Source organism: Budorcas taxicolor, chromosome 3 (genome assembly GCF_023091745.1).
Source record: "Budorcas taxicolor isolate Tak-1 chromosome 3, Takin1.1, whole genome shotgun sequence".
Lineage (NCBI taxonomy): Eukaryota > Metazoa > Chordata > Mammalia > Artiodactyla > Bovidae > Budorcas > Budorcas taxicolor.
In genome coordinates, this window is record NC_068912.1 from 49,822,460 (window position 1) to 49,848,674 (window position 26,215).

A 26,215-nucleotide genomic window follows, 5' to 3' on the forward strand; every position below is an offset into this window, starting at 1 on the left:
CCTACATGCTCTTCTTAAATCTCACCCCACCCTCAAAGTGGGTAAAATGGAACCGCCCCTGTGGTCTACTCACCATAAACATAGGATATCCAGTTAAATTTAAATTTCAGATAAAACAATGAATAATTTTAGGTATAGTTTATCCTAGTTCAGTTCAGTTCAGTCTCTCAGTTGTGTGTGACTCTTTGCGACCCCATGAATCGCAGCACGCCAGGCCTCCCTGTCCATCACCAACTCCCGGAGTTCACTCAGACTCACATCCATCGAGTCAGTGATACCATCCAGCCATCTCATCCTCTGTCGTCCCCTTCTCCTCCTGCCCCCAATCCCTCCCAGCTTCGGGTCTTTTCCAATGAGTCAACTCTTCGCATGAGGTGACCAAAGTACTGGAGTTTCAACTTCAGCATTAGTCCTTTCAATGAACACCCAGGACTGATCACCTTTAGGATGGACTGGTTGGATCTCCTTGCAGTCCAAGGGACTCTCAAGAGTCTTCTCCAACACCACAGTTCAAAAGCAGAAATTCTTCGGCGCTCAGCTTTCTTTATAGTCCAACTCTCACATCCATACATGACTACTGGAAACACCATAGCCTAGACTAGATGGACCTTTGTTGGCAAAGTAATGTCTCTGCTTTTCAATATGCTATCTAGGTTGGTCATAACTTTTCTTCCAAGGAGTGAGCATTTTTTAATTTCACGGCTGCAGTCACTGTCTGCAGTGATTTTGGAGCCCCAAAAATAAAGTCTGACACTGTTTCCACTGTTTCCCCATCTATTTCCCATGAAGTGATGGGACCAGATGCCATGATCTTAGTTTTCTGAATGTTGAACTTTAAGCCAACTTTTTCACTCTCCTCTTTCACTTTCATCAAGAGGCTTTTTAGTTCCTCTTCACTCTCTGCCATAAGGGTGGTGTCATCTGCATATCTGAGGTTATTGATATTTCTCCCAGCAATCTTAATTCCAGCTTGTGCTTCTTCCAGCCCAGCGTTTCTCATGATGTACTCTGCACAGAAGTTAAATAAGCAGGGTGACAATATACAGCCTTGACGGACTCCTTTTCCTATTTGGAACCAGTCTGTTGTTCCATGTCCAATTCTAACTGTTGCTTCCTGACCTGCATACAGGTTTCTCAAGAGGCAGGTCAGGTGGTCTGGTATTCCCATCTCTTTCAGAATTTTCCACAGTTTATTGTGATCCACACAGTCAAAGGCTTTGGCATAGTCAATAAAGCAGAAATAGATGTTTTTCTGGAACTCTTGCTTGTTCGACCATCGAACGGATGTTGGCAATTTGATCTCTGGTTCCTCTGCCTTTTCTAAAACCAGCTTGAACATCTGGAAGTTCACGGTTCATGTATTGCTGAAGCCTGGCTTGGAGAATTTTGAACACTACTTTGCTAGCGTGTGAGATGAGTGCAATTGTGCGGTAGTTTGAACATTCTTTGGCATTGCCTTTCTTTGGGATTGGAATGAAAACAGACCTTTTCCAGTCCTGTGGCCACTGCTGAGTTTTCCAAATTTGCTGGCATATTGAGTGCAGCACTTTCACAGCATCATCTTTTAGGATTGGAAACAGCTCAGCTAGAATTCCGTCTCCTCCACTAGCTTTGTTCGTAGTGATGCTTCCTAAGGCCCACTTGACTTTACATTCCAAGATGTCTGGCTCTAGGTGAGTGATCACACCATTGTGATTATCTGGGTCATGAAGATCTTTTTTGTATAGTTCTTTTGTGTATTCTTGCCACTTTTCTTAATATCTTCTGCTCCTGTTAGGTCCATACCATTTCTGTCCTTTATCGAGCCCATCTTTGCATGAAATGTTCCCTTGGTGTCTCTAATTTTCTTGAAGAGATCTCTAGGGTTTCCCATTCTGTTGTTTTCCTCTCTTTCCTTGCACTGATCACTGAGGAAGGCTCTTTTATCTTTCCTTGCTATTCTTTGGAACTCTGCATTCAGATGCTTATATCTTTCCTTTTCTCCTTTGCTTTTCGCTTCTCTTCTTTTCACAGCTATTTGTAGGAGTTTATCCTAAGTCCCCCTCAAATACTGCATTCTTACCCAAAAACATTTATCAGTTTTTGACCTGAAATTCAAGTTTAATTGCATGTTCAACATTTTTATTTGCTAAATCTGGAAACCCTATCCAGGGGCCTTATTTTGATTTCCCAACCAGATCTTCATTATATTAGATGAGCTACCACTTCAGAGAACATGAAAAAAAAGCTATATATCAAATCAGAAGCAGACTACTATCTCAGAATCAGAATTGGTGGGGGAAGAAAGGGGTCAGGATGGGCTACTTTACTACAGGTTACAGGGTCCAAATGACTTGACAGCAAAGGTCTGGTTATAATGTGGGAGTTGTTTGACACCAATTCCTGTCTATTCCAGGCATCTTGGGACCAAGATACTTTGTTTTATCTCAACATTCTAAGACTAACATGAAGGTGTTAGTCTTCCACTTCATGCAAAGATAGAATATATCATGATGGAGACCAACACAACCTTTTCCACTATGATTTTTAATAATGATGACAGATTTAGGGTATATGAAGACATGATCTCTTCTCTCTTACTCAACTTACTAAGCCCCCATCATTTAACGGTATAAAACCAGAAATCACCGGTAGCAACTAATCTTTTCTCTAGCTTCTGTCTACCTGAGGAAACACTTATGAACACATGGGGAGGAGGTCAGAGACCGTAAGCCTCCCTTTGAACAAGAACATCACTTGTAGTCACTCATATTGGCCTGTGCTTTAAACATGAGAGAAGCTAGGCTCTCCTGCACTGAAAAGCTATTAAAGTTCTGATTTTGCATCCTATTTTTTTTAAAAAGACAAGGAATAGAATTTACAGCTGAGGCTGACCCACGCTTGTGCCTGGCTATAGACAGAGATCTCTGAGCCTAAGGAGAAATTTGTGGACAGAAAGATAGAGTGTCTGAGTGGAAGATGATTCTAGCAAAGTAGACACTTGGCAGTCTAATGAAGAGCTTGGAAATGGTGACTACGATGCCAGCAGGCTTCCTGATGCTCTAGAATTTTAAGAATGGCCTGGAATCAATTCAAGGAGCTATATTGTTGGAACTAAGCACCCTCGTTGGCCAATGGTAAAAAGATAACACTGGCCTGGAGGTCATTGTTGAATAAATGAACAAACACGTTGTTTATATTATTCACTCAGCACATATGTGATGCTGTAAGTTCTTATTTTTAATATATCATCTGTTTTTCTTTTCTTTTAAATTTTGAAATAACCACAAAGTTATAAAAACAGTGAAAATACAGCTTGAAACTTTTTTCTGAGCCATTTGAGAGTAACTTCCTCATAAGACACACACACGCACACACACACACACACTGCCTTTCGTTGCCCTGTCCCTTCAGTCTCCGTCAGCCTGGGATGGATCCTCCCTCTTTCCTTGACACTCGCGACTTGACACTTTTGAAGATCATAGACCAGTTATTTTGCACAATGTCCATTAGTTGGGGTTTGCCTAATGTTGCCTCATGATTGGATTCAGGTCATAGCAGCAGTTTCATGAGTGGATGCTCTATCCTGCTCACTACATCCTATCAGGTAGCTTCTAACTTCAATTTGTCCTATTACTGATGGTCACTTTTGTCACTTGATTAAGATGGTATCTGCTGAGCTTGTTCACTGTAAAGTTACTCTTTTTTCCTTATAATTAATCAGGATTTGGAGAGAGGTGCTCTGAAGCTAGGGCTTCCCTGGTGGCTCAGTGGTAAAGAATCCATCTGCCAATGCAGGAGACATGGGTTCTATCTCTGGGTCAGGAAGATCCCTTAGAAAAGGAAATGGCAACCCACTCCAGTATTCTTGCCTTGGAAATCCTATGGACAGAGAAGCCTAGTGGGCTACAGTCCATGGTCTCACAAAGAGTTGGACACCACTGAGCGCGCACGCACACACACACACACACACACACACACACACACAGAAGAGTCTGATGGGCTGAAGTCCGTGGGGTCACAAAAGAGTGGGACATGACTGAGTGACTAAACAACAACAACAGGCATTTAGAAATTATTTCCACATCTCCCTTGTCTTTCCAGAGTTTGAAACCTAAGTTACCATTAAATGAAAGAATTAAGTAAGTTCTAATTCGATATCGATTTTCCAGGTTACTAAATATTTTTCAATGAAAAATATTGGGATATCAATGATATTTTTAGATGGCCTCCACAATAAGATGAGAGGAGTTATTAAGAAATTTAAAACTTCCACTAAAGAAAACACAATTTTTAAAGTTTTCTAGCCTCATGGAGTCCTACTGAAACAGAGTAACTTCCCCAACAACAAAGTAATCTTTTAAATTTCATCCAACACAGAAGTAAAACTGTAATAATACTCAAGAGATTGCTTTACCTCAAGGAAAAAAAGATCTGCAAGGCAGCTGAGAGGTCACTTTCTTCAAGTCTGTTTCTGGAACGTGGACATCAACCATACACAGACACCTCCTTCCCCAGGACATGACTCAGTGACTAAACAACAACTTTGAAATTGTGTAAATATCCTGGCTTTTTTAAATCAAACTTTCCATTTATTCATATGTTTATTTATGCTTTTATGGAGTCATGGTTCCTGTGTTAATCCAGATTACAGTCTGATACCATTCTTACTGATTTTGGTACTCAGATTATCCCCAGTTTGGCCAGTGGGACGTCCTCCAAGCCAGCTCCCATGCCCTTTTGACTTGTGTCCACATGTTGCTTGAATTCATCCAAGTTCTCTGCCCAGTCCTACCCTGGAGTCAGTCGTCTCCCCAAGGAGTTCTGGTTCCTTCCAGTGGAAAATGTCCTTCAAAACTGAGATCTTGGTGGTGAATATATTCCTTGCCCCCGGGGTATCAATGGTCCCAGGCCTTCACAGTGGAGACAAGATGCGCGTGTGAGATGTGAGATCTAGGTGAGATGTGCGTGTATATACATAGACATGCACACAAGTACATCTAGACTTCATCTATATGCTGAACTAAACTGAACAATTGTTGTTGTTATTGCTATTCAGTCACTAAGTTGGGTCCAACTCTTCTGCAACCCTACGGACCGTAGCCTGCCAGAGTCCTGTGTTCATGGGATTTCCCTGGAAAGAATACTGGAGTAGGGTGCCATTTCCTTCTCCAGTGGATCTTCCCAACCCAGTGATTGAACCTGCCTCCACCATTGGCAGGAGGATTCTTTACCACTGAGGGACCTGGGAATCCAACAAAACTGAACAAAACATTCACTAAAAAACACCACTAGTTCCAATCCAGCACTACAGGTTCACCCTGGTTTCTGTCTTTCCATATTTGTAGCTCCCTTCTCCAAACGTGAAAAACTGGTTGCTATTGCCCCTGACTCATTTACCTGCCTGAGCAACACACCTGTATGTAGTAAGTTCCCCATCTCTGCCTTCGTCCTCCCCACTGTGTGGACACCCTCCTCTCCCTCCTCCAGCCACCCGCCTTCTTGTGCAGGCCCTCTCCATTCTGCTCTGGCTCTGATATCGCACACCAGATCAGCCCCTGTAAGGACACCATCCTGACCCCGCCTGGGGCTCCAGCACCCCGTACCAAGTCACCTCCATGGATGTCCTTCTTAGGTTCTCATTCTGCTTGGGACCATTCTGACTCCTCTCCTGTCCTTACCATAGCTGCCCACCTTTCCCTGTCCAGCCTGATGGACTAAATTCTGTTAAGAAGAGAGGGGAGGGAGTGATGTAAGACCAAGGATTATACTTTAAATTTTTCCTGAATTCTGGAGACATGCTTAGAAAGTAGAATCAACAGGACTTTGAGACTGATTAGAAAGAGGAGAAATCAAGTGGAATTTTATAATTCATTGTTCCAAAAGATACAACTGAAGGTTCCCTTTGTAGGGAGGTGGGGGTGAAGCAGGGTAGGAGGACGAAGGACACCTTTACATACATTTGCTAGCCAAGAACTGTTTATACAAATGGAATCAGAATCCCAAACTGTAAGTACTGGAGGAGCCTGGCCCAGCCCGTGTCTTACTGAATGAGAAACAGAGGTGCAGAGATTAAGGGCCTTGCTCCTCTCTTCTCTCTTCAAGATGAATTACACTGTAAGCGCTGCACTGGTGGTGGGCATCTTCATCGGGTTTCAGAAGAAAGCCTACACTTCTTCAGACAACCTTCCAGCCCTTGTTGCACTGCTTATGCTCTATGGGTGAGTTGTGTGGGCCATTAGCTAATGGGAAGGGAAGCCGGGGAGGAGCTTGCTCTTCTGACAGAAAACCTGGGTTTCCAGTGTCAAGACCAGCTTCTAGTTCCTGGCGGGGTCTGCAGCTGCTGACCAGGAATCTGGCTGGCTTCTGTTTCTGACTCCATGCATGGAGCTGTTCCTGCAGCCCAGTGCACTCAGGAACAATGGAGATGCCCCATATGGTTTGAATCTTAATCTTCCTCCACTCAAACTATGGCCTGACCAAAGTCTGAGAATCCATCACTGCCCAGTTCCTCACTCAGCTCTGACTCTCATTCATCTGTGGTCAATCTGTCCATCTCAGTGTCTCCTATACCAAGCCAAAAGTTATTTGTAACATAGAAGACTACAGCTGAAAAGTCATTCCTGGGTCAGGACCAGAAAATAATGCAAGGATTAAATCCAATAGAATTACAGAGCATACAACCTTATATCTAAGCCCACCACTTACTATACATATAACTGTAGACAAGTAATTCACCTAACTGGGGCCTGAGTTTCCCCATCTGTGAAATGGAGATCAGGATACCTGGCCCTTCCTACAGGGGCCAGCAGTGTCTTCCCAGAGTAATGGCCTCTATTCATCTCTCTTAGAGAATTCAGGAACAAGTGTGAATATGACAAAGCAGCTCCAGTGAGCTATGAATATTAGCCTGTTGGAATCTCAGCCCAGCTTTGCTGATCCAGACTAGAATGGAAAGTGTTGCAGGGTAGAGAATGCTCCTATATATTGTGTAAGGCTTTATAATCTACAAGGCACATTCACAGCTCCTATCTCATTACTCCTCACAAAAACTCCACAAGGTGGTCAGAAAAGGCATTGTTTGTCTCCATTCAAAGATGAAGAGCAAAAAACAAGGAAGGCAGTATCTCTTTGGTTCCCCTGGACTCTTCATCAGTGCAAACATACCACCCCGTGTGAGAGGGGGATGAATTATACCTAGGGGCACAGCAGGTGGGGTGGAAATTGGAACACCATCAACTGAATTGTGTCATTTCACACAGGTGGGCAATCATTCCCATGATGTACCCGGCATCCTTCCTGTTCGATATCCCCAGCACTGCCTATGTGGCCTTATCTTGTGCTAATCTGTTCATTGGCATCAACAGCAGTGCCATCACTTTCGTCCTGGAATTATTTGAGAATAACCAGGTAAGTGTGCCTTTCTTGGCTTCTTCGTTTAGTTATTAGGACACTAGAGAGTGTGTGAAGGTCAACCAGAGCCAGGGGTAAACTGTGTCTGTCAGTTCTTAGTGTGTAAATGAATGTTGCTTCTTCCTTTCCTTTATCCCTCCCTCTTCCCTTCCTTTCTTTGTTTCTTTAAGCTCCTTGTTCATTCATATGCTCTGAATGTCATGGTTTTCTGGACCCTTTCTGCAATTTATAAAAGCCCTTTCATAATTCTAAGCTTTTAGATCTTACTTCTTCCAGAAAGTATCCTTGGGGACTTTGGGTCTTAGGTTTTACACACACATATACACAAGGTAACGCATTCATGTCATTTCAGAATTTGAAAAGAACAGAAAGGCATACATGAAAAGTCTCCTCCTTATTCCTGTTTCCCACTTGCCTAGTTCCATTCTCCAGAGACAACGTTTGGTTTGAATTTCTTATGTATTCCGGAGTGCGTGCATGGGTGTTCAGTATGCTGACATATAAGCAAATGCATATACGACCTTTCTCCCAATTTCATACGCATATTGTAACAGAATAATATGAAGATTAATCCTGAGATTAGGGTTAGGAATTTGTAGCGCTGAATGACCCACTTCTATGAGCTGTGCAGTGCAGTTGTCACACGCACACCCCCAGACTGCTCCTTGCCCAGCAAGACCTGGCAGAATGAATACTAAACCAGTGGCAGTGCCCCAGGGCTGTCTTTGCTCTGCACTTGCTCCCCTGGTCCTCTGTGTCTGAGCACTGGCTGTCCTGGAAACATTCCCGAGGATCAGTGGGCTCTTCCGTGTGCCTGTGTCCCCAGCACCTCTCTTGCCCTTCTCTCTCGGAAGGTCTTTGCAGTTGAGAGGGTGGGCACCAGCCAGCACATCTGCACACCTGTCCTGTGGCCCCTCTCCCCACGCCTGCCTGCAGGCCTTGCTGGGAGGACCCAAGGCAAACCTGCATTAACCACCCAGTCGCATGGCTTCCTGAGAGCAACTCTTTCCCTGACCTCATCAGGCTTTCTGTAGCCACTAAGCAAGAAGCAAAACCCCAGCTATCCCATGACTAATAAGAAATGTACCACATCACAGTCAGACCCCAGAAAGGAGGTGGATGAGAACAGACTCCACTAATGACTGGAGCATCCTGGAAGACTGAATATGCTGCTCTTTAGAGTTGCTTCTGTCACAGGCTCACAACTCTCCACATCTTAATAGAGTGTGTTACTTCAAAATAAAAGCTTCAGTTCAGTTCAGTTGCTCAGTCATGTCCGACTCTTTGCGACCCCATGAATCGCAGCACGCCAGGCCTCCCTGTCCATCACCATCTCCCGGAGTTCACTCAAACTCATGTCCATTGAGTCAGTGATGCCATCCAGCCATCTCATCCTCTGTCGTCCCCTTCTCCTCCTGCCCCCAATCCCATCCAGCATCAGAGTCTTTTCCAATGAGTCAACTCTTCGCATGAGATGGCCAAAGTACTGGAGTTTCAGCTTTAGCATCATTCCTTCCAAAGAAATCCCAGGGCTGATCTCCTTTAGAATGGACTGGTTGGATCTCCTTGCAGTCCAAGGGACTCAAGAGTCTTCTCCAACACCGCAGTTCAAAAGCATCAATTCTTCGGCACTCAGCTTTCTTCACAGTCCAACTCTCACATCCATACATGACCACAGGAAAAACCATAGCCTAGACTAGATAGACCTTTGTTGGCAAAGTAATGTCTCTGCTTTTCAATGTGCTATCTAGGTTGGTCATAACTTTTCTTCCAAGGAGTAAGCATCTTTTAATTTCACGGCTGCAGTCACCATCTGTAGTGATTTTGGAGCCCCAAAAGATATAGTCTGACACTGTTTCCACGGTTTCCCCATCTATTTCCCATGAAGTGATGGGACCAGATGCCATGATCTTCGTTTTCTGAATGTTGAGCTTTAAACTCAAAACATCCCACTCCTGCCAGCTGCACTCATTTAGCCAACAATTACTGAGTGTGTACCCCTCCCCTGCATAAAAAAGCTGATTGCTTCCCCCTAAATTGTGGAATAGATGGATGCTGCAGAGATTCCCAGAATCCCACAGGAGGCTCCTCAGGTCACAGAGACATCCACTAGGAGAGCACCATGTGATGAATGTGCCAATATAAACCACTGTGGCCCCAGGAACTCCCTTCCGATGAGGAAACGATCTGCACACCAAATTAGGAACTGATATAAATGGAGGTTCATAACCTTCCATGAGACAGCGTGTGACAGAACATCAAAGGAGCAAGACTGATAAAGCACCACAGACCAGAGTGGGTCAGCAGGACCTTGATAGAGGAATTCAATTCAAACCTGGCTTGGAATAAGTAGTATTTTATTAACCCACTTAATAAACAATGAAGTACCTACAATGAGCTAATCAGGTGTCAGGTGTTTAGGAAGGACACCAAAATAATTTGGACCCAGTTCCTGCTCTCTGGGCACCAGTGACTAGTGCAGAAAATATGCAGGTTAAAAAAAAATTAATCATGGTGACCTGGTCAGTTCTCTAAGAGAGGGTTCGATGTTTTTCCATGGGCATCTGGAAAGGTTTAGGCTGGAAGAGAGTATTTGAGCCAGGTTTCTAAAGAAGGGCAGTTATCTGCCAGAGAGCAGGAGGGGAAAGGGCATTCTTTTCACTAATAGCAATGGTTAATAGAAGCTACAAGTGCAAGGGCCTAGAGAGAAGAACGTGGTGCCTTCCAGGAAGAGTGTAGAGGGACAGTGGGGAGGGGCACATAGGCGGAGATGAGGTGATGTAAGCGAAAGTGAAGAGGCCAGAGAGGAAGGACGTTGTACGGCAGGGATGGGCCAGAAAAGTAGGTCAGCCTCGGCCCCTTGGTGTCCCCTCTGCCTGACACTGACACTTGAGGCTCATACAGCAAATACAGGCTACCACCTGAAAACAAGTCCCCCAGCATACCCCAGGCACCAGGGAGGGTCTCCGGCCATCTTTTCTGCTGGCGACAGTTGCAGACAGCCACTGCTGTCCTGTGGGAGCTGAGAGGCAGAGCTAGAAGATGCTCAGGGGCCCTCTCCGCTTTGGTACAAGCTAGGCTGCGACACTGCCAGTGACAGAGCCTGAGCCCCAGCACAGCCCGCAGCTATACCCAAGGAGGGAGAGTCCAGGCCACAGGCCCAGCAGCTGCTGCATCTCCTGGTAACAAAAGCCTGGGGGGCTTCCTGTGGAATTTCAAAGTGAGTCCGCTGTGAAAGCTCCCCAAGCAGGCTGCTGGCTAGGGGCCCCTCCTGTGAGTATTCCCAAGCCTCCTATCTGCTTGACAGATCCCTCCAGCAGCCAGGCCCCTCTGGCTGCACACCATCCCCTGGCCCAACTCCACTCAGGACGGGGCGGACAGGCTTGGCCCCATCACTGACTGTCCTGCTTTTCTATATTTCAGACGCTGCTCAGGATCAATGCCATGCTGAGGAAGCTGCTCATTATCTTCCCTCACTTCTGCCTGGGCCGGGGTCTCATTGACCTGGCACTGAGCCAGGCAGTGACAGACGTCTATGCCCGGTTTGGTGGGTAGCAGTCATGTGGCCCTGGATCCTCCAAGACTGGGAGGGCTCCAGTGGGAGTTTCTATGATCAACCTGCAGCCTGGACTGGGTCCGGGGGCACCTGGTTGGTCTGGGATTTTTTCCTGATACTAGAAGGAATCAGGGTGCTTCTGTGTCCATGGCTGAGGAGCATAGGAGGGATCAGGGACAGTTCCTACTCTGACTTGAGCCAATATGAGACTTGGGTGATGGCTCAGACGGTAAAGAATCTACCTGCATTGCAGGATACTTGGTTCAATCCCTGGGTTGGGAAGATCCCCTGGAAAAGGTCATGGCAACCACTCCAGTATTCTTGCCTGGAGAATCTCCATGGACAGAGGAGCCTGGCAGGCTGTCCATGGGGTCGAAAAGAGTCAGACACAACTGAGAAACTAAACACAACACAGAGACTCGGGTTTGTCACTGACTTAACCCCTTGCATAAGGCGTGGTCTAGCTGAGCCTAGTGTTTTAACTAGGTCTTGGGATGGCTGGGCAGCAGGACTTCATTCCTGGCCTTTTCTGGTGGTCTGCATCCCCAGGTGAGGAGCACCCTTCAAATCCATTCCAGTGGGACCTGACTGGGAAGAACCTGGCTGCCATGGCAATAGAAGGTGTGGTGTACTTCCTCGTGACGCTCCTCATCCAATACCAGTTCTTCTTCAGCCGATGGTATGCTCCGCCACTACCCTGCGGGTACCAAGCCCAGCTCCTCACATCTGTCAGTCAGGGGACTTGATTTCACCTCCATGTGGTCATCTCTTTCCTCATGAGCCCCGCTCCGTAAAGATTGTTATGCTCTCAAAGCCTGGCTTGTTCTGAATAATGCAAGGAGAGACACATTAAAATAGTCACATTAGAATCTGTGAAAATTTTAAAGTGTTTAGAATATAACACGATTAATTTCAATCACTAGTATTTAATCCCATTCTTTTAATAAACATATAATCATATTAAATTGGATCATAGCATCACAAATGATAATGATTCATTGATATCCAAAGTACTAGGAAATCAATACATGCATTCATGAGGAAACAGACAAATCAGGTCCCTTTGCTAATTAGAGATTTGAGAGTGGGGACAGGGCAGAGGGGGAAGAGAGTAATGCGGGGGGTGATATTTGAGGTGAAGGCGGCCAGGTGCAGTGTGGCGGGGGTGGAGCAGTGGTCATGCCCCCCTGGTTGGGGAGCAAGAGGGTTGTCTGCCAACCCTGACCCAGCCCAGCCATGCCTTTCTTCCCATTCTCTTGTTCAAGGCCCTGCCTCATTGTGAAGTGGGTGCTCAGGTTTCCAGAAGGCAGCCCCCTCTGCAACCCAAGTTGATATTTACTGGCCTCAGCTCAGAGGGCTGAACTGCAAGTCACTGGGCACTCAGAACAAGCTTTCCTGGACAGTATTTGTCCCTTACCCTCTTACCCTCTCACCCTCTCAGGCCAAATGTGGGCACATATAAATAAAGACTCAGAAGACTTGTCTTTAGCTTTTAATCCTCAGGGAATTGAGTTATTGGAAAGAGATTGAATAAGATAATGAATATCAACACACTTAGAATAAAAATACATGGCCAGAAAGTGGTTCTAGCAGGACGATTTGTCCATGGGACCCTCAGTCCTTGCAGGCCCCCCTCTGCAGCTTTGGCTACCTCTTTTTTTGGGGAGGGCGGGGTGCCTCTTTAAGAGGCCTTGGGTGGGAGAGAAGCAAGAGTTATTTACTGAAACAGACACACTTTAGCTTCAAACTCTGATGTCAACACATCAAGTGTGTCCTTCTGTATTAGACCAGGAAGAGGACCAGAGAAGTGTTCAGAATCTCTGGCTTCAAGAAGACAACAGGGCCCATCCTGAGAAACAACCAGGAAAGGAGAGAAAGGAGAGGAGGGAAGAACGGGTGCTCTTGGTAGTGGGTATGCACACATGTGGGGAGTTCAGGATGGCTGTGAAAGGAGAGGGTTGGGGTGGGGGGGAGGGTGAGAGATGAGTGGAGAAGAAGGCAGAGTCAGGTCATGAAATGCCCCCTCACCTTGGTGAGGACTTAGAATTTAAGCCTGAGGACAGCAAAAAGTTGTTGGGGTGTTTTAATCAGGGAGATGACATGATTTGCAAGCATTAGAAACAGAGAGATCAGACAGGAAGCTGCTTTGTTACCTAGGCAAGAGACAGGGGTAGCCTGGAAAGGAGCAAGGGTGTTAGGAGAGAGTAAAAGAAGTTGATGGAGGAAATAGTAAGAAGTCTGTTAGACAAAACTTTGTAATGAACTGGGTATGGCCAGGAACGGAGGGAGGAGAGCATGTAGGTCAGGGTACTCAGGGTGTTCCGAGAAGAGGCTGTGTTGTTAAGGATGGTGAGGGTTCTGCTCGGCAGGGCAGGAGAACAATAACAGTGAGCCACTGGAAATGCCTGCAGGGGCTGGGAGCTGGGAAAGCCTAACCCGGGCTGGGAGCTGAGGGTAGATGGGGAGATGCAGCTATGGTTGGTGGAGGAGTCAGTCCAAGAGATAAATGGGTAAGATCTCACACACCACCCGACATGGCCAAAAAAAAAAGTGTGGGGAGAAAATTTAGGTATCTACTTAAAGCTTTTCAAAATTATGTTGAGTGTACATATTCAAAAGGGTTTGAGTATTACTGAATTAATTACTGGAGAGTAATTGTGCTGTAGGAGAACCATCCAGTGCAGGGAGGCAGGGCTCTGAGCTGTAGGACCTGACCTGACAGAAGCGTCTGCCCCTCTGTGAACCTGTTTCCTCAAATGGACAATAAGGAGATTGGATATAATTCTGCTACTCTCTGTTTCTTGACTCACTAACTGGGTGGGCCAGGCCATTTGGAATGTAATTTCTCTACCAATGTTGTTGTTGTTCAGTAACTAATTCACGTCCAACTCTTTGTGACCCCATGGACTGCAGCATGCCAGGCTTCCCTGTCCTTCACCATCTCCCAGAGCTTGCTCAAACTCATGTCCATTGAGTCAGTGATGCCATCCAACCGTCTCATTCTCTGTTGCCATCTTCTCCTCCTGCCCTCAACCTTTCCCAGCATCACTGGTCTTTTCCAGTGAGTCAGCTCTTCTCATTAGGTGGCCAAAGTATTGAAGCTTCAGCTTCAGGATCAGTCCTTCCCATGAATATTCAGGGTTGATTTCCTTTAGGATTGACTGATTTGATCTCAGTGCTGTCCAAGGGACTCTCCCAATAATAACACCATTAACTGCAATAATAAAACTCTCTACAATTTTTTGAATAAAAAAAGAAAGATTAATGGGAGGATGAGTGGGAAGAGTAGGTGGGGCCTGACTGCAGGTCTCTGGGATTTCAGCTGAGGAGTTAGGGTTTTAACCTACAGCTGATGGAAAACTATAGTTTGGGACAGGAGATAACCTGATGGACTAAAAGAAGTAGGAGGCTTGGTTGCTAGTCACTCTCATTTGTTGAGTGCTTACCATAGATGAAGGGTTCTATCATGATAGCAGCTACCAGGTTTTGAGTCTTGACTCTATGCCAGACCCTGTGCCAAGTTCGTCTTTACCACAATCCCATGAGGCAGATGTTCTTACCACCCGCTCCCTGTCTTATGGTTGAAGGAGGCGAGGTTTGGAGAGGTTCAGCAGCATCCTCACCGTCACACACAGGGAGGCCAGGACTGGAGACCAGGGCAGACTCTGGTCTCGAGCGCTTGCCTTCTCTGCCTAATGCCTGACATCTTTCCTGTGCAGAGTCCTTTTGAGAGTCAAGTGTTAGGGGTGGAAGGCTAGGCTGGGGTAGAGGCCAGTGAATGAGCAGAGGGTACGATGAAAGGACAGCGCTAAGGACACTGTGCACCAGCCCTCTCTGTCCTCTTGTCTTCCCCTAGGACTACTGAGCCTGCAAAGGAGCCCATCATAGATGAAGATGATGATGTGGCTGAAGAAAGACAGAGAATTATTAGTGGAGGAAATAAAACTGATATCTTACGGCTAAATGAACTCACCAAGGTAAGGGAATAGATACAGAAATGTTAGTTTGGAGGTGCCAGTTGGACTCAGATGGCACGATGCTGTGATTTGCCTGCTGTAGAAAAGGCAATATACTAATGCAAGCAATTCCTTTTCCCAATTTTATGTGAGATTGTCATCTTTGTTATAATTAGTCTTCCAAGAACTTTCAGGCACTTTCCCTAGCATTTATCTTGGGCACTGACACAGGGCCTCAGCAAGAGCTGCTGCAACTGAGCCCTGTTAATGAATCTTCCTGCACTCCATTTCTGCACAGGGGCTCAGCTTCAACACTCTCAGTGCTCACAGCACCTCTATCGCATCCATGTTGATGCGTAACCTTCGCCTAAGCCATCGTTTGCTCTCTTGCCCTCCCCCGTTTAACCCTCTGTTAGTCTTCCGTCCACTTTCTCTGATCTTGCAGGTTTATTCAGGCACCTCCAGCCCAGCAGTGGACAGGCTGTGTGTGGGAGTCCGCCCCGGAGAGGTGGGTACTCTATGGGCCACATGTGAAAGAACCTCAGGAAACCAGCTCCCATGAATGTCTCTGGTCTCCTCTGAAACAGAGCTGATCAATAGACATAAAACACAAGCCACGTAGGTCATTCTAATTGCCCAGTAGCCATGGGGGAAAAGCAGGTGAAATTAGTCTTAATCATTAATCTTGTCCAATATATCGGAAGTAGTATCAGATATACTTACTTCAACATGTAAGTCATATAAAATGTCATTTATATTTTACATTCTTTTTTGTTACTGTTCTAAATCTTCAAAATCTAGTGTGCATTTAAGCTTATAGTACACGTAGATGCATTTCAAGTGCTCAGCAGTCACTGTCAAGGAGGAAAATTCTGCTTCCTACTGCCCTCTTAGGTTCTGGAGCCAGGGCTCTATCAATTGGACTGATAAAAGATGGAGTAATGAGAGAGAAGCAAAGAGAAAGTTTGCTGGCATGTGCACTGTACCTGCGCAGGAGCAATGACTACCACGGAGGGGTGGTTAGAACTTGGGCTCACGTGGCACCTTAGCAAAGGCACAGTACGTTTTTAGGGAAGTCACAAGACAAAGGAAATGGACTTACAGTTTCTAGAAGGGTGGATTGCAGGCAAGTGTGTGGGTAAGCTGTTTGTGACCCCATGAACTGTAGCCTGTCAGGCTCCTCTGTCCATGGAATTCTCCAGAATACTGGAGTGGGTAGCCACTCCTACTTCAAGGGATCTTCCCGAGCCAGGGATCAAACCCACATATCCTGTGTCTCCTGCATTGCAGTCAGTTTCTTTACCATCTGAGCCTCCAGAGAAGCCCTGTATGTGAAAATAATGGCACATAAGGCTAGTTATTAAAGCTTGTGATAAAGATTCCTCTAGTGTCATCTCCTGGAGAAGGCAATGGCACCCCACTCCAGTACTCTTGCCTGGAAAATCCCATGGATGGAAGAGCCTGGTAGACTGTGGTCCATGGGGTCGCTAAGAGTTGGACATGACTGAAGTGACTTAGCAGCAGCAGCAGCAGCAGTGTCGTCTCCAGGCTAGTAAGAGTCTAAAGTTGTCTCCAGTGATTACTTTTGTCCATCTTGATAGAGAGGAAAGGGGAACACCTTGTAAATTTATGTCTTGCTTTGAGGCAAATAAGGGGAGGGCAGACAGCTTGTCTTATGTCTGCTTCTTCCCATTTGCCTTTAGCTCACAATCACCCTCATGGCAAATGACACATTCTGCTCCCATAGGCCATAAATGGCTAATCACCTTTATATGGCAGCCTGGGTCCCGCTTGCCCTGGGGCCTGACACTCTGACCTTGGGCTTCAGGGCGAGGCCAGTTCTGTGTGATCTCTCCCTCAGTGCTTTGGCCTCCTGGGAGTGAATGGAGCTGGCAAAACAACCACATTCAAGATGCTCACTGGGGACACGCCAGTGACCTCAGGCGATGCCACTGTTGCAGGCAAGAGGTGAGTGTTCTGTTATCCTGCCTCAGGGTGTCTCTCCCAGGTCCTGAGGCATGTCCTCGTCCCCACCCTGTATCTGAGGATGACTCTGAGAGCCTGAAAGATCTGTATGGAGGTACAGACCTCCCAGCAAACATGGTCTGAAAAGTCTAAGACTGTCTGGAGAACTGAATTGAATTGTGATTGTTAAAAGATTCCTCCCTTAGCATGAATTCTCAGGAAACTCTGGAAGCACCAAATCAGCGGTTTTTAGTCTTTTGTGGGTCATACGCCTCTGACCCTTTAATCATGTGATGAACACATGTACCTATAAAAGTTGCTTCCCATTGCCTCTCTTCATATGTTCTTTACAGACAGTTTCAGGGGATTTCCTGAGCCCTGAAGCACAGTTATGACCCTACAGGAACTCCTAGGGCCCAGATTAAGAACATCTGTGGTGAAGCACCCTTTCTCTGGGTTGAGTTTCTACGTGGGGCTTGTTCAGGAGTCCTCAGAAGCTTTAATCTGCATTGGCTATTTCTGTGCCAACACTTGGCTTTGCTGGCCAAGATTCTTTTATAAAGGGAGAACTGGCATGTGCCCTTGGATTCTGGGAGAGTGCCTGCTGCTCTCTGAAATAAGGAGCATGGAAACAGACTGGTCTTGGACAGGACAGGACAGAAAACATGAGCTGGCACTTGTCTGCTTCTTTACAAGCTGCTCCTTGAATAGCAGAGCTCACACATATTGTGCCCAGAGAAACTCTCTGTCCTGGTTTATGAGTGAAGTTAGGCACTGCTGACATCAAACCAACTTCTGCCTGCCTGGGGAAAGCCATCATCAACGTGGCCCAATGCTCCCTGGGTGAGGAGAGTCCTAAGCATTCTTCACTGGCTCAGACAGGATGAATTTGGTTCCCTAGCCTTCCCAGCCTTGCTTTTGGGTCTAGAGCAAAGAGAATGGCAGAGGTGGAGCCAGGCCATGACTGGTTCCACCTCATCTTCAGATCTAGCTTGGCCTACAACCAAGCAAATGACTTCATGATGGGAAACAAAAGGGGAGAGGGCAGGGAGTGGAGAGCAAGGGGATGAAATAAGATTTACCATGAGACATCAAAATGAGACACAGGTAAAATCAAGACAGAAGCTAGAAACTATAGGTTTAAGACACAGGATTGGGGCTGTTAAGTGTCGTAATTCCTGTGGATTTGGTGAAGTACCCTCCTTGCTTCCCTGAGCAATTTTAATTGGCCACACCTAAATGGTTTTGTCATAGTAGGGAAGTACATGGCCTCTCTCTGTCCCATACCACTGCATCTATCCTTCATTCTTAGACCCTAAGCTATGAGAGAAGGAGCAAGAAAATTGGACCAGTCTGTGGTCAGTTTGTTTTTCATCAAGGCAATGTATTTTTTAGTGGAGGAGAATACATTGATTAGAGGGAGTTGACAGAACTCATTTCATCTCTTCATCTCTTCTGCAATTCTCTCGCTCTGTGTGGTGATCTGATTGGTTCCTCTTTCACTGACAGTATCTCTGTCATTAAATACAAGTAGAAAATTCACTTCCATTGGGAAGCATGCATCTTCTCTAGCTACTTCCCAAATATTTGAAAGGGATCAAAAAACATTGCTCATTTTCTTAAGTTTGATCTTCCCTTTGTTTTTAAACTCACACATGAGGTGATCCAATCTAAAAGCACAGCTGTCTTTGGGTAACAGGTATTCAGTTTATCCTAGATAGGGAAATCTTAGGAGAATCCAACTGGATTCAAAGCTCAGAACTCCTGGAGTTTATCAGTTTCTAACCAAAGAGCCCCTACTTTGATTCCTAAATGTTGTTCACATTTTTAAAGCAAAAAATGGGAAGAGGAGAGGGAGCTTTATTATCGTTTTGGCAGAAACTCCTCCAGTCCCAGATCTCTGGTTACCCATTTTGTGAAGGAAACCTACCAATTGTTTTTTCTTCTTGCAGTATTTTGACCAATATTTCTGACGTCCTTCAAAGTATGGGCTACTGTCCTCAGTTTGATGCAATCGATGACCTGCTTACAGGGCGAGAACATCTTTACCTTTATGCCCGGCTTCGAGGTGTACCAGCAGAGGAAATTGAGAGGGTAAATTAACTTGGCTTATTGTGTCCACTTAATAGTTTGGTAAACCATGAACCTGCTTCAGGAGAATGCATTTATTTAGATATGGGAAAACTAGAGCATGCTATCCATTAATTCATTCAACAAATGCTCAACTGAGTGTCTGCTGTGTGCCAAGTACTCTTCTGGAAAACAAGAGTATAGCAGTCAACAAACCAGATGAAAAAAAATTCCCACCCTCCTATCTAACAACGTAATATATGCATTTACCCTTTGATCCAGCCATCCCGCTGCTGGGCATTTACCCTGAAGACACACATCCCACAGTACAAAAATACACATTTAAAAATGCATATTCACTACACTTTAGTCATAAAATATTGGAAATAGCTAACTGTTCAGGCATATAGGAAATTGATTGAATAATTTATGCCATAAATACATGCAACAAGGTCTTATGCAGCTATTTTAAAAAGCCCAGGATTTCCCAGGTGGTCCAGCAATTAAGACTCTGTGCTTCCACTGCCAGGGGCATGGGTTTGATCCCTTGTTGGGGAACTAAGATCCCACATGCCGTGCCTGGTGTGGCCCAAAAGAAAAATCAAAACCAAAAAAATAGCTCTGTGAATGATACTGACTTTTTCTCAAGGAAACACTGTTAAATGAAGAAAGCAAAGTGTAAAAGAGCACATGTAGAATGCTACTTTTTCATGTAAGAAAGTAGGACAAATAAGAAAGCATAAATACGTCTGCTTACCTTCACAAATAGAGATACAGGAAGGATAAACGGGAAATCAATGAGTGTGGTGATCAGCAAGAGGGAAATAGGGTGAAGGGGAAATGGGAGGGAATAACACTTCTGTCAGGACATTTTTTTGTATAGTTTAAACTTTTGCAATCAGGCTAGCATTCTACATATTCAAAAAATAAAACTAACTCAGTAAGAATGAGAAAGAGGTAAAAGTGAAAACAAAAAGAAATCCTAACACTGAAAGCAAACTAAAACCAACTAATCCAATTTTATTTCAAATGAATGTAATAATCATATGGAAGGGGAGGAGAAGAGCTAATACAAATAACTGATGACACAGTATTCGATTGTTATCCTCAGTCCTGGGCAGGCAGAGTGGAGAGAAAGAACTACAAACAGTCTATGAGCTCTTCCTAGTCAATTTGTTTTTTATAGAGGCATGGGAAAAGCACTCCTGAAACAATTTTACATGTTTTATAGGACTAAGTAAATGAATAAGTGGGTTTATGTCATTTGGAGCCAGAGTTCTTCCTCTTCCACTCCTAACCAATTGTCCAGGATACTGGGTAAGAAGCATTGTCCTGCTCTGGAAAGGCTGAAGACTGTTTCTCAGGGAGTTGCATCCAGTGGATGTGAAGCAGACCAAACCGTACGGGGATCTAAGGATCTGAGACTGAAAAGGAGATGCCTGGCCCTTGAAGGCCATGAGCCGCTCCATAAGTCGTCATGTTTTGGCCTCACTGGGTCTGTCATCCTGGAGGAGTGAGATCTAGGAGCCCAGATGTTGAATTGCTGGGGTGTTTGCTTGTTTGTTTTTCCCAAATGGGATTTCTTTCTCCTCCCTAGGTGACAAACTGGAGTATTCAGAGCCTGGGCCTGTCTCTCTATGCAGACTGCCTGGCCGGCACCTACAGTGGAGGAAATAAGCGGAAGCTCTCCACAGCCATTGCGCTCATAGGCTGCCCACCATTGGTGCTGCTGGTGAGGACCCTGGAGGCCACCCGAGGGCTTGCGAGGGCCGAGGGCCACATCTCTGTGTTTGAGCCAGCGGATTTAGGAACTGCAGCGGTCTGTGTTTGTCTGGGTTGTTCCTATACTGCTGATGTTGAGTGAATCAGTCCAATGTTTGGTTCACAGCTCTTGGGGGAAATCAGAGTCAAAACACATTATTACTTTGAGTTCCTGGGAAGCCTCTAGTGGGGCTTCCGGCTCACAGCAGGGAAATTCAGCCCTTCTGCAGAATGTCAGTGACTGGTCAAAACTTACCTCTGCCTGAGGAGGCCTGTGAAGGTGAAAGTTGCTCAGTCATGTCCAACTCTTTCTATGGACTGTAGCCTGCCAGGCTGTTCTGTCCATGGGATTCTCCAGGCAAGAATACTGGAGTGGGTTGCCTCTTTGAGGTCCTAATTGGACAGGAGCGCTGGCCTGGAGCAAAGGCGCATGTGGTTCTCGCCACAGCTAGACCAGGCCCAAAGCCCTGTTCCCAGGCAGTCTGGGGTTCATGAGGGCATGGGTCACAGGACTTGAAAGGACCCTGAAAAGTCACCTGAGCTTTCTTCCTGCCTCCTTGCAAGCACATGTAGAGAATTTTATTTTCTTTTTAAAAAATAGTTCTATCATTGCTTTAATGAATTTTGACTCATTCATGGGCTAAAACAGATCCAGAGGCGTGCTGATGTTTCTTCACGCTCCTGATTCACCCCGTGCCTTCCATGCCCTGTGCTGCCTTCCCCGGCTCTCGCCCACGGGGGAGCGACTTTGTGCACTGTCTGCCAGAGAGCAACATCGCTCAGAGAGAGGAAGGTGCAGCCAAGGAGTGTGCAGGAACCGGGGGAGGCTGGTTCCCAGCCTGGCCCTCTGCCCTCTGCCCTCTGCCTCCCCACAGGATGAGCCCACCACAGGCATGGACCCCCAGGCACGCCGCATGCTGTGGAACACTATCATGGGCATCATCAGAGAAGGGAGAGCCGTGGTCCTCACTTCCCACAGGCAAGAGATTCCCAGGGGCTGAGGTGGGGCAGGCAGGTGATGGAGTCCAGTCCTCTCAGCCCTCACCTGCTCTCTCCCTGCCCCCAGCATGGAAGAGTGCGAGGCCCTGTGTACCCGGCTGGCCATCATGGTGAAGGGTGCCTTTCAGTGTCTGGGCACCATCCAGCACCTCAAGTCCAAGTAAGGATATGGTGGGGTGTTGCCTTGTTACCTTCGGGGGAGAAGTGGGGAGTCAACAAGGCCCTGTGCTCTTTTCTGACATGTGGGAGAGTCTTGCTGCTCCCCCATGCCACGGGCAGAGGTATCTGAGCCTGATTCTGCAGCAGCAGGTAGAGAAAACCGGTGTGCTGAATGCAGCTCTTCTTTACTGGGCTAACGGCCTGTGGCTGAAGGCTTGCTGAGGCTCCAGATGGGGATTCTGAAAGGGGCAAATTGGGATGAGAGCCCAGCTGGGATGAGAGAGGGTCATTACCACTGCCTCATTATCACACCACTCATCCCAACAATCCAGAACCCGTGACCTATTTAATGAGTCCACAACCAACATAGGAGCAATCCAGAGACCAAACAGCCTGAACAGTCAGTTTCTTTCTGCCATGTCATATGCTTTTTTTTCCTCTTTCTTTTTTGTTTTTTAAATTATGAAAGTATTACATTACATTTACAGGAGACTTGGAAAATACAGAATCATGTGCTTTTGAGTTTGGGAAATGACCATGTATTATATGACAAACCAGCAATGCCAATAATCATTAGTGGGATTATCCTGTCCTTATAAATTGTAAACTGCTGTAAATAATGTGTTATTAATAACAGTTTGTGTGCCAAAGTGGACAAACACTTAAAATAAGCTTTGGATAATAACGCCATACTCCCTTGCCTTCTGATATGTTTTATAAACTAGGAAGGGTGGACTTTCAATTATTACTTATTTATCAAACACATTTTGAGAGCCCAGAATAGAAAAAGTCACCGTGCCAGTTGGTGAAATGAAGAACACATAACCCACTGCATCTGTGCCAAGACACTTCGTCTCAATGTTCCAGGAGAGTGTCCTGCACAGCACACATCGGGCTTCAAACGCATCATATGCAACAGCAGTTGAGATGAAGGTCTAATAGGTTAGCTGCATCTGGGCACTAGACCCGTAATGTCTTGAGTAACAGCAGCTTGGACGCTATACAGGGACTTCAGCATGTGAGGTCACCAGACCCATGTCAGCAGCTTCCAGTGTCCACCTGCTGGAGAACAGATGCTCCCTACCCCCTTTCCCTCTCAGTCCTCCGTTTCCTGTAGGAGAGCAGGTGAGTGGGAACATTCCTGTGTGAAGGATGGTCACTTTTCTGGGGGTGAAAGGTAAAGGCATTTTATTGCCAAGGGAAACAACCCTGGATCCTGGATGGAGCACTGAAAGAAGTATTCCATGAGGTAAGGGTGAAGGGATGCCATCTGGCCGTGCACTCACTGTCTAGTGGACCGTTGATCTACATGCGAGTGACCTGGTGAGTGAAGGAGGGAGGCCTCCGTGGCCCTGGGCCTGGCAGCTCCATTTGTTCTGGAAGGTTCCCCAGGGAAGCACTGCCTTCCCAAGCCTTTTCGCCCACCAGGCCAGTGTCTTAAAGGCCCAGGCAGTCTTTCCACCTCTGAGAAAGCCCTGGGCAGCGTGTGATCTCTGCACAGGGCTCAGACAACCTTTGACTTCAGCACATACATTAAAGGGAATGGAGCAAGGAACACCTGTGTCTCCAGAAGGTGGACACAGGAAGGTGTGACATAGACCTGGAGACCCACTTCACCACATGAGGCATTAAGACCTCTAAAAACTAGTGTCAAACCACCTCCCCAGGAACCATCATGGCCCTTTCGGTCCTAGTTTTAAACACGCACACAAGATCTATTCTGGTTTAGTTGCTAAGTTGTGTCTGACTCTTTTGCGACCCCATGGAGCCCACCAGGCTCCCCTGTCCATGAGATTTTCCAGGCAAGAATGCTGGAGTGGGTAGCCGCTTCCTTCTCTTCTCAAGATCTATAGTATGGGCCTTTAATCCCCAATATTTGTGATAAGTCTAGTCCTCATTTCAGGATTTCCTTAGATCCAGCTGCTAACAGGCCTGTTCCACACCGCCATGTGCATCCCCCAGGTTTGGAGACGGCTACATTGTCACGATGAAAATCAAATCCCCAAAGGACGACTTGCTTCCTGACCTGGGCCCCGTGGAGCAGTTCTTCCAGGGCAACTTCCCGGGCAGCGTCCAGAGGGAGAGGCACCACAACATGCTGCAGTTCCAGGTCTCCTCCTCCTCCCTGGCCAGGATCTTCCGGCTGCTCGTCTCGCACAAGGACAGCCTGCTCATCGAGGAGTACTCGGTCACGCAGACCACCCTGGACCAGGCAAGGCTGGGGGGTGCCCGGCTGGGCAAAGCCTGGGCTGCGCTGCCCCGCTCGGCTGGAATCTATACGAGGGCAAGGGAGGACGTGCCCAAGTGCCAAGTCCCTCTGTCCATTTAGGGCAAACTTGGAAAATCAGAAATGGTTTTCTAAGAGTATTTCAGTCATCGACAGACTTCACTGACTTTTTTACAGCATTCTTCCTCACAACACTACGATGTTTTTTCCCCTTCCCAGTTTGTGGGGATGGCCCTTTTTTCCTTTCAAATCATCTCTACTGATGCTTAATTTAAATACAATAGAATGCACCTATTTAAAGTGTACAATTCAGTGAGTTTTGGTAAATGTATGTGCCATGTGTCAGGTTTTTTTAACATGGTCATTTTTTATTGTGGTAAAATATGTGTATAAAATATATGTAATTATCATTTTTAAGTGGCATTGCACTTCAGCAGCATTAAGTATATTCACATTGTTGTACAACCATCACCACCATCCATCTCCAGAAATTTTTCATCTTCCCAAACTGAACTCTGTACTCATCAAGCGGTAACTCCCCAGGAACCGCTCCCCCGGCCACTGGTTTACATTCTGTTGACTGCTCCACATACCTCGAAGACATGGAACCACACAGTATTTGTCCTTTTGCGTCTAGCTCATTTCAGTTAACATAATGCCCTCAAGGTAAATCCATGTGGGAGCCTGTGTCAGAATATCCTCCCTTTTTAAGGTTGAATAATATTCAGTTGTGTGTATATACCATGTTTTGTTTATCCATTCATCCATATGGACATTTGTTTCTGGGTTTCATTGGTCTGTATCTGTTCTTTTTAAACTAAATATCCTTGAAGACTACTCAGCGTAGCAGTAGAGACACGCAAGTCCCTGCTTAGTCTCTGAGGAGCTGGCTCCCAGCACCTTCTTGCCAGCATAAGTGGATGGAGGCAGGGACAAGAGCTGGTCACACTGCACACTGAATTGAGAATAGAAAACTGGAGCGATCAGTTCCCGTCTTCCTGGTGCTGATTTTTTAGGTATTCCTGTAGAGGTTTAGGAGGCTACCACTAGCTGAGGCTCTGCCTCATTTACCCATAATCCTCTTGCGGGCACTCCTTTGGCTTAGCTCACAAGTCTAAGAAGAAACCCTGTGCCCTGGGCAGGACACAGGCTGCTCCAACAGGGCTGTACATTAACCGTGGGAAACAACAAAGTGATGGGTGGGAGGGTGGGTGGAGGGTGCCCTTTTCCGCAGCTATCTACCTACTCTGGCCCTTCTCTTGCCTCCAGGTATTTGTGAACTTTGCTAAACAGCAGAATGAAACTTACGACCTCCCTTTGCACCCTCGAGCTGCAGGAGCCAGCCGACAGGCCAAGGTACCTCTGCCACCCCTTCCCTGTCCACTGCTTGGGGCAGATCCTTGGCTCAGGGACCCAACTGACACACTGGGCCTGCAGGGGCCCCAGACACGCCTCCTGCAGAGAGTCCCACCCATAGCAGCCCTCACCTCCTCCCTTCCATGCCTCACTTGTCTGGGCCAAAGATAGCTGTGTACCTTCATTTTATAATCAGGAAACTTTCGGATGGTATCGGAGAACATTTTTGAAAAGAACTTTCTCATATATTTTTGCTTATAGCAAAAAAAAAATTGGATTTTGGAAATAAGCAGGGAAGATAGGAGAGAATATTAAAATATTTCAGTTGTTGGGATACTTGACATATACATCTGGTCTTATGTTTGAATTTCAAAGTAAGGAAGTTAACTGGCACTCATTTCACTGGTGTTCTCCTTTGGCTAGAGTAAAGATTATTCTCTGTTTTATGAAGAGGGCTCTTTGCTCTTTATAAAAATTTCAAAATGATGAAGGAAGTAACAATAAAAGGTATGTATCCTGGCCTGTCATAACTCTTGGGATATGTGCCTCCACATTCCTGCCCTGACACAGCACGTAAGGAACACATTCATCCCAGTTCCCCAGAAAGAGAACAAAAGAGAGCTGGAGAAAGTCCTGGAGGAGGCGACCTAAGCCTGGGGTGTTAAAGGATCAGATTAATTCAGCCATCCACTCCTGACTTACCTGGAGAGTAGATCAAATAAAATCAAAGTATTTTTTTCAATAAGCCTAATTTCCCATAAAGTTCTCATTCCT

General features: G+C 46.1%; 1 protein-coding gene across 1 annotated transcript in view; it reads left to right on the plus strand.

Moving 5' to 3' along the window:
* The window catches only part of ABCA4 (ATP binding cassette subfamily A member 4), a 145,858-nt gene that overhangs the window by 118,879 nt on the left and 764 nt on the right, over positions 1-26,215 (plus strand). The window contains exons 37-49 of the mRNA XM_052637183.1: positions 6,085-6,200; positions 7,242-7,389; positions 10,816-10,939; positions 11,498-11,627; positions 14,805-14,925; positions 15,350-15,412; positions 16,766-16,872; positions 18,822-18,963; positions 20,537-20,671; positions 21,576-21,679; positions 21,767-21,859; positions 23,821-24,070; positions 25,355-25,441. Coding sequence (XP_052493143.1) covers positions 6,085-6,200; positions 7,242-7,389; positions 10,816-10,939; positions 11,498-11,627; positions 14,805-14,925; positions 15,350-15,412; positions 16,766-16,872; positions 18,822-18,963; positions 20,537-20,671; positions 21,576-21,679; positions 21,767-21,859; positions 23,821-24,070; positions 25,355-25,441 — 1,620 coding nt within the window. The remainder of the gene's footprint in view (positions 1-6,084; positions 6,201-7,241; positions 7,390-10,815; positions 10,940-11,497; positions 11,628-14,804; positions 14,926-15,349; positions 15,413-16,765; positions 16,873-18,821; positions 18,964-20,536; positions 20,672-21,575; positions 21,680-21,766; positions 21,860-23,820; positions 24,071-25,354; positions 25,442-26,215) is intronic.